General features: G+C 35.0%; 1 protein-coding gene across 3 annotated transcripts; it reads right to left on the minus strand.

Moving 5' to 3' along the window:
• Nucleotides 1-360: 360 nt before the first annotated feature.
• On the minus strand, nt 361-7,346 carry LOC105830002. Of its 3 annotated transcripts, none has more exons than XM_036292040.1 (3): nt 7,212-7,346; nt 6,886-7,139; nt 361-1,820 (listed from the first exon to the last, which is right to left on the minus strand). In XM_036292040.1, exons 1-3 carry the CDS (start codon nt 7,276-7,278, stop codon nt 1,752-1,754), a joined length of 390 nt encoding a protein of 129 aa, XP_036147933.1. In that variant the 5' UTR covers nt 7,279-7,346; the 3' UTR covers nt 361-1,751. The 3 variants fall into 3 exon arrangements, with proteins under 3 accessions (XP_036147933.1, XP_036147932.1, XP_036147934.1); XM_036292041.1 differs by lacking the exon at nt 361-1,820 and adding an exon at nt 4,964-5,717; XM_036292039.1 differs by lacking the exons at nt 361-1,820; nt 6,886-7,139; nt 7,212-7,346 and adding exons at nt 4,630-5,717; nt 5,787-6,849.
• Nucleotides 7,347-8,818: the final 1,472 nt, after the last annotated feature.

The following is an 8,818-nucleotide window of genomic DNA, read 5'->3' on the forward strand; positions in this document are numbered from 1 at the left end:
ATTTGTTTGCTATAAGTTTTTAATTTATTTTATTATTTTTTAACCCCGGGGGCCCAGCACCATATTCGGCCCTGGCTGCCGCGCTCTGACTGCTAAGTCTGGCTGCCAGCTTTGGCTTCGTAACAACAAATCCTAAGGTTTAAGACTCTGCTGACGCTACAGGCTAACTGCAAATCAGGAGAGACGTTCGGTAAAAACTAAGATTTATGACTGGCGACTATAAATTCTCAGATTTAGACAAGATAAAAAGAAACTGAATTAAATTGAGCTAAACTGAACTAAACTACTCTTAACTGCTGTGCTTAAACGTTTTGATTCCCTTATTTATACCTAATTTCTCTCTATTTTTTCCCCTACGCAAACTCATTTCCTAATGGAGAAGAAAGGTCTTGTCTCAGGGTGTAACCATATGCTTTATCGATTCTGATTCCGATATCGACCTGCACCTGGTATCATCAGTAATTAAATAAGATATCAATATTCGCTGCATTCCAATGTTTAAGATTGAGTTTAAATTAATTTACTGAAGTTAAAATTTATCATATTAAATATATTCACGCGTGTACATAACAATTTCGTTTGTACTCTTACTTTCGCGGGATTCTCTGCGGTGTCTTGTTACAGATAATTTATTGAATAATAAACTATGGTTAATAATGGTTAATAATGTTAACTTTACTACGCAGGATGATACCTGCAACAATCAAACCGGTATTCTACTTTAGATTTCACACAAAATGACTAAAAATAACTTAACACACCAAGTATTTGCATACTTTACTAATTCGAGTGCATCCATCCGGTTTTTGCAAACAAAAATAATAATGTAGATTTTGATTAATAACTGATTCACTTAGTATATTTATATCGTGTAACAATTTTTAGATTGGTATAAAATATATACACTTTTTTTCGCCTGTAGCGGATCGCATTATACATGAGATGTTTGTTATGTTTCTTCTTTCACGCTTTCGTCATTCATTCCTGCACACATGTCTTTACGCGTATCTTTTCGCGAAATAAATTAAAATTAAAATAATAAAATAAAGTAAATAAAACATTATTAAAATGTAAATAAAGTAAATAAAGTAAACAAAATATTATTAAAATGTAATTTGAAATAAATCAATTACCGAGTGCCGGTCTCGTATACACGTTGATTTAACCTAAATATGTAATAACGAAAGTAACGATAATTTTGTGTCGTACTCATAATGACGTAAACTAATACTGCACTCGCGTTTTGGTCGCTATAAACTTTATATAAACAAAATAATGACTTTTTTGCGATTAATGACATAGTTTTCCTGGCGTATCGCGTTTATCGGCGTAAATCTTCGTTGTTTCTTCATGCGTCCTCCGCTGCTGCTTGCCGCGCCGGCTGAGTCAACGGAAGCTGTTCCTAATCCTTCGTTGTTGTTGGTGCCGTCAGCGTCTGCGTCGGCATCGGTGTTGCCGCGGTCTGTGCTGACGTACTTGGATTGCCGAGGTTTCTCCTTCTCCTCTCCTTGGATCAGTCTTCTGCACGCGATGCTCACGGATACTTCGCAGATCCTTGGAAGCGTCACCATAGGTGGCGGCTGTACATGACACACAAACTGCGTTCTGTTTCACTCACGATCATAATGCGCATGCGCATGAAAGTCTATTCGTAGCAACATTCCTCGAATATTTTAAATATATCCTATCATATGTTCTATGAATATCTTCATCATATGTACATACAATGTTCATACACTATTCCAAATATTTTAGGGGACATTTGATGATTTTGTGAACATTCTTTTTCCATTGCAGATATACGGCAGTTTTGGGCAGTTCTACAAATAGAATATCTAAAGTTAGCTGTGTATGACTACGACAAATAACTTCGATTATTACTGGATTATTATTAGATATATTCCTTATTGTTATTTTTGTACATCAATAGTTAATTTTAAATCGTTTTCAGATTATACATTTGCTCAAAAAGTTCTGGAGAACAACCTGTTTAATAACAACCTGTACAATCAAATTCAATTTAATCAATAAAGATATCAATTAAGAGATCGTTATTGGAAAGACCAATGACAAAAAGAAAAGGTCGTAACGATCCGTTTTCCGCGCGGACTAGCTCGTCGGGAAAGGATCTAAGACAGCAGACACAGATTTAGTGTTTCTTACAGAAAGATAGAACTATATTTTAGAGATATCTATACACATTACATTATTATATACAGTATTATTTACGTAGGTATCGCGTTGGAATTGTGACCTTTGCATCAGCTGAGACGATTCTCGTCCCAACGGTATGAGAACGTTTATGATGGGCCGTATCGCTGGATGGCGGTGAGCCATGATGGGGGTTCGTTACAAGGTAATATTAAAAAATTGTATATACAGAAAAATTATATACAAAAATGTTTATATATGTGAAAAAATAATAAATAAAAAATTGGATTGTGTGTGTATGTGTCTAAAAAACTTTGTAAAAATGTTATTTTATCGATTTTACTCTGCGTCTATTTCATGCATCTTGACGATTCCAATTATCTTTACGTGATACAAAACTCTATTGTATACTTAACAATATTGCATACTTAATGAAAACGGCAAGAAAACAGAGGAGAAAGGGAGTTTGTTTAAAACGGCGATCAGAAAAGATACAGGCAACGATGCCAGTTCAGAAGCTTTTGTCAGCAAGGGATGCGGCGGGAGCATCTACCGTCTGCTCCTAGAAGACGGTTCGAGTGTGAAAGAGACAGAGCTAGAAGTAAAGGGGACAGCAGATGCTCCCGCCACTTGACGCAAACCGAAGAGTGAGGATCCCCTTCACGGACGCAGCATGCAGGCGATGCAGGCAGGCTTGCTGGCAAAAGCTTCTGAACTGGCATCGTTGGACCGTATAGGAGTTGAGTGAAAATGGTTTCCTAATAACAATTGATCAAATGCTTCATGTACTGCGTCAATCTTTCTATCCATTATTAACAATTTTAAAACAAATTTAATCAACGATATTCATTAACAGATAAAGCTTTTGCATTGGCACTATTAAAAAAAAGTTTTTTAAGTTATATAAATTTTTAGTTAATATTTGTTGCTTGCCTACACGGACAAAATTTGGAATTAAATTAATTTAGTGATACTCTGATGGTATACAGTTCCAGTATTTATACATTACGTAGCTCTGAATTCGTAACACTACTGTTCAAATAATCTTCCTTGTTTACTGATCAATACTTCCTTGATTACAAATTGAAGCGATTATTTCTAAGCCAATATTGTGACATTTTGCATTTTACTATTTCCTTATATTCGAGTAATATTTTCCCATCGCAACGTATCTTTACAAAACATGTATAAAGGAGGTTGCTTCCATGGTCTTTGTTCATAAATACCTGTCAATATAAATATCTGGATGTGATTTGCAAGAAAACTATTTTTATTAAAATGTGTGTCGATAAGTCCTTCTATAAGATTAAGTGATGTATTATAATTTAAACCAGGATTTGTTTTTTGGATTCTAAACATAGTTGAAATTTCTTGCATCAAAAATTGGGTTTGTTTCAATGAAAACTTGGTACATTCAAGTAATCTCGGAACTGTAAGATTACTAAAGACCGAGCTCCGGCGCTTCCAATTTTGTTCTAGTACCGTCCAATGATACTTGGAATAGTGGGAGTTGTTACTGCGGTGCGATTTGTTTCAGATTTGAAACTCGTGAGGTCCAAGCTTCTACGCGTTGTAGTTCACAATGGGAGCGGTGCACACGTTTCAAATGGACATGGTGCTTTTGGACACGATATCTTGCGCACAGTTCAAATGACCACGGTGCATTTGGACACAAAAGAAATTTTATTAAAAATTTACACCAGTTACATGCACACGTAAAATTTGGCCACCAGATATTTGCACACGAAAAAATGCCCACCGTTCACTTGGACATGTAAAAGTTGCACACCATTCATTTACACACCTCTCACTTGCGCACCGATTATTTGCATGTGGAAAGATGCGCACTGATCATTTGCACACTGAAAGATGTACACCAATCATTTACACACCGTTCAGTTGCACACCGTTCAATCAAACGCATATTAAATATTCATACATTATGGATGCGTTTGCAATGTGTACATGGATTAGCGACTTGGACGGGGTGGGTGCAGGAGGAAGGGGGCGAAGACCCCTTTGCACCCCCCCCGTGTGTGTGTGTGTGTGTGTGTGTGTGTGTGTGTGTGTGTGTGTGTGTGTGTAAAGCATTCATTGCACCACATGGGTTTGCGACTTAAATGTTGTGCAATTGAACGGTGTGCAACTAAGCGGTGTGCAAATAAACAGTGTTCAAAAGCACCGTGTCCAAATGAACAGTGTGCAAATGATCGGTGTGCATCTTTCCGTGTGTAAATGATCAGTGCGCATCTTTCCGTGTGCAAATGATCAGTGCGCATCTTTCCGTGTGCAAATGAATGGTGTGCAACTTTTACGTGTCCAAGTGAACGGTGGACATTTTTTCGTGTGCAAATATCCGGTGGTCATATTTTAAGTGTGCATGTAACTGGTGTACATTTTTAATAAAATTTCTTTTGTGTCCAAATGCACAGTATCTAAATGCACCGTGTCCATTTGAACCGTGTCTAAGTGAGTGCCACACATTCACAGCTATCTGGAACACTGCATAGAAGCTTGCAACTCACGAGTTCCAAATTTGAGATAAATCACACCCAGCGACGACTCTCTACTATTCCAATCATCGTTGGACTACAGGGTTGCCAGGTTTTAGATACATCAATGCGCCAGTCCTGGCAACCGAATGCGCCACATTGCGCCAGTCCTGGCAACATTTTTGCACCAAAACGTTTGAAAACATTTTAAAAGCATATTACAGGACAGATTTTTAACAATACTCATTTCATGGAACTAAAAAGATTTTAATCGTAAATATTCTATTATTTTGTGTACTTCTATTATGTTATCTAAAAAAACTAAATAAAGTTAATTAGTTAGGTAGTAGTATTACAGTTAAATCGATATTTTTTAATTGACAAGAATGCGAATGTGCGAAGAAAAGAAAACGAGATTTTATTTCTCTATAAAAGTATATTTTAATCATGCATCTTATTCTGTAGCATATTCTATAATTTATTTTGAACTACAAAAGTTTGTAGTTTTGTCAACATTATTATCTTCATTCACAGCCTCTACGATATACATATCTTCTTTATATTGCTCATCTTCAAACGCATTTGTGTTTTTACATAAATACATATGTTTATTATTAAAGTTTTCCAACATTTGCTGTGTGCAAACAAAATTTCTACAACAAAATTGGTTTGCATAACAATGTGACTTAATCATGAGTAGTGCATTTAACATTTCAGTTGCCATTCTGTTTCTCATTTTGTCCTTTGTTGCATTCATAACACTAAAGACCCTTTCGACCGCTGCATTTGACATTGGCAAAGTTAGAATTTTCAAAACATATTGTGCTATTGTATTAAAAGCTAAAAAATTTCCAGCATTCTTATGTTGTGCTACAATAGGCCAAAAACTAAAACTACTTTCAAATATATTATTTCCGTATAAAAAATTCCAGTTAACATTAATTAATGAATTGTATTCAACTTCAGCTGTACTCAAATCATTTGCATTAATAAATATATCAATAAAGGGAAGATCACAAAATTTTGGTCTGGTAGTGTTAGAAAGGCAGATTTTTGGGTTTAAAAGTTGCATACCTGTAAATAAATCAATATTGAGTGGCAGTCTTTTAATTAATTCTAATAATAATTTTTTAAGATAATCACCAACTCGATGTTGCACATTATCAATGTTAGTCTTTGACAAATTCTCTTTTGCATTATGACAGTATTTATAATACTCAATTCCAAAATCAATATTACTTACTTCCACATATGCAAGTTCGTTATTAACGTTTTTTACAATGTCATTAATATTTTTGGTAAATATGGATTTTAAAACTTTTTTAGAAATAAAAAAAACAAGTCTTTTTAAGTCTTCAATCGCATTTCCGATTTCTACATAACTTGATTGAAAAATAGCGTTTACTTTATTTATTTCATTAAGAATAGGTTTAATAATAATAAAATATAAGTAATTAGTCTCATCGTTTAACATTTCGTTGAGCATTTTGGCTGTATAACATTTTTCTTTATTCACAACAAATCTGAAATGAGTTTTTAGTTCATCGTAGTGCTCTAATAATATATTTATTACATTATATCTACACAGCCAACGTGTTGAGCATAATTGCACAAAATTGTGAAAAGGTTTGTCACCTTTGTTTAGAATTTCATATAATCTTTTATATTCAATTCTTCTCAGAGAGCTATGACTGAACCATGCATAAATTTCTCTGCAGAGAAAATCTAAATTTGACGGTAACGCCTCAGCTGCTTTGGACGATGCATTATTGAGTGAATGGCAAATACATTTAACAAGTTGAAGTTTAGGATTATCTTCTTTTAATCGTGTATATAAAGAATTATGGCGCCCGCAGAGATTATTTGCACCATCAGTCCCTAGTCCAATCATATTTGTAATTTTTAACCCGCAATTTGTTAAAAATTCTTTTAATTTTAAATATAATTCATCTGCGGTTACCTTTTCTACTTCAACTAATCCTAGAAAACATATCAAAATTTTGTTTATCTTTCTACTAAAATACCGTACACAAATACATAAATATTTTATCGTCGCTACATCTGTACTTTCGTCGACTATTAGAGAATAAGGACAATCTCCTATATCGTGTAACAGATCTTCCAAAATAGCTGAAGCAATGACCTTTTTAATTAGAAGTGAACACTTGGTTCGATGAAGCTTTATAAAATTATTTCTAGAAATACGATTATATACATCTGTGAGATGATCAATATTTCTTACAGATGAATGAACTGCGATGTAAACAGCTAGCAACAATTCTGTCTTCTTTTCTTCATTTGAAATAACAGTAACATGATTCTTGTCTGTCAGTTTTTGTTGTTTGATATCTGGTACAAGACTTTTTATATTGTGTTCATGCATTGCACTGTCTTTATGCCTCAGAAGATCGCTTTTGTGTGCTCTAAGATACGACTTGCACACTTTGCAATAAGCATTGTGCAATTGATTTTCCTTGGTAACATCAATTAACCAACCTAAAAAGCAGAAATTTATAAGTTCTTGAAACTTACAAAATATATTTCTATAATATTAATTACAAAAAGTACCTTCAGCCCATGATTCCTTTAACCATTGCAGGTTAAATGGTCGTAATTTTTCACTTCTTTTAGGCATGTTTAAAAAAGATATCAGACGAAAAAATATACTTGTCTTTAACTTATTGCACAAGTGCGACAGTGCAGCTAGAAAGAACAGACTAGTAAGGGCCACCGCACAAACTCTTCCATAACGCGTTATGTTACGTTAAGTACTCCATACGAACCTAAGTTGTACTTAAAATTTAACTTAAATCAACGCACAAAGAAATCCTTAACGTAAGAACTTAAGAACTTACGTTAAAAGTTTCTTTGTGCGTTGATGTAAGTTTAATTTTAAGTACGAACTTAGGTTTATGGAGCACTTAACGTAACGTAACGTGTTACGAAAAAGGGCCACCGCACAAACTCTTCCATAACGCGTTACGTTACGTTAAGTACTCCATACGAACCTAAGTTGTACTTAAAATTTAACTTAAATCAACGCACAAAGAAATCCTTAACGTAAGAACTTAAGAACTTACGTTAAGGATTTCTTTGTGCGTTGATTTAAGTTAAATTTTAAGTACAACTTAGGTTCGTATGGAGTACTTAACGTAACGTAACGCGTTATGGAAGAGTTTGTGCGGTGGCCCAAAGCTTGTGCGGTGGCTCTAATTACTGAAAAAGAACTTAGAAAAACTTACATATAGAAGAACTCTGTATTACAAAATCGTTGCGTCGTCTGGTGGCAGTCGGACCAATTAAAAGTGGCCCCCTGATGATGGCCAGTCTCTGATTACAGAGTCTCTATACGCGACGTCGTCGCGCTGACATCTGCTGGAACCCTTAGGAGCCAAATTTTATTTTTATGGAGCCACAATTGCGCCAAGCGCCAAATTTTAAATTTTGTGCGCCATTTTGACCTATCAAGAAGCCACATTGGCGCAATTGCGCCAGACATGGCAACCCTAGTTGGACAGTACCAAGTATGTAAATATAAAACCCGAATTTTTTTATAGAAAATACATGTTTATTGTATAAAAATGATAAAAAATATTTTCTTCAAAGTATTGCCCATCGCTACCTATACATTTTTCCCATCTCTCTGACAATTTGTGGATGCCACGCCAAAAAAACTATTTCTCTTTTGTGGCAAACCAATCATCGAACCATTTTCGTACATTTTCATAAGATGTGAAGCGCTGCTCAGCAAGTGCGTGTTCCATCGATGCATAAGTAATAATCAGATGGAGTCTGGTGAGTAAGCCGCATGCAAAAGTATTTTCCAACCAAACGCCTCAATAGTTTCTTTGACCGATTTTGCTGTGTGTGATGGTGCATTATCATGAAACAAAATCACTTTGTGTTGCCTTTTTTCATATTTTGGTCGTTTTTCACGCAAAGCTTGATTCAAATCGATCATTTGTTGTCGGTAGCATTCAATATTAACGATTTCACCAGGTTTTAGCAGCTTATAATAAATCACACCTTTCTGATCCCACCAAACACAGAGCATTGTCTTCCGTCCATAGCAATTTGGCCTTGCAGTCGATGTCGATGGTATGCTTGGAGTTATTCATGATCTTTTACGCTTAGGATTCTCAAAATGTATCCACTTTTCATCGCCAGTCACAATT

The sequence above is a fragment of the Monomorium pharaonis genome, chromosome 9, assembly GCF_013373865.1.
Source record: "Monomorium pharaonis isolate MP-MQ-018 chromosome 9, ASM1337386v2, whole genome shotgun sequence".
NCBI lineage: Eukaryota > Metazoa > Arthropoda > Insecta > Hymenoptera > Formicidae > Monomorium > Monomorium pharaonis.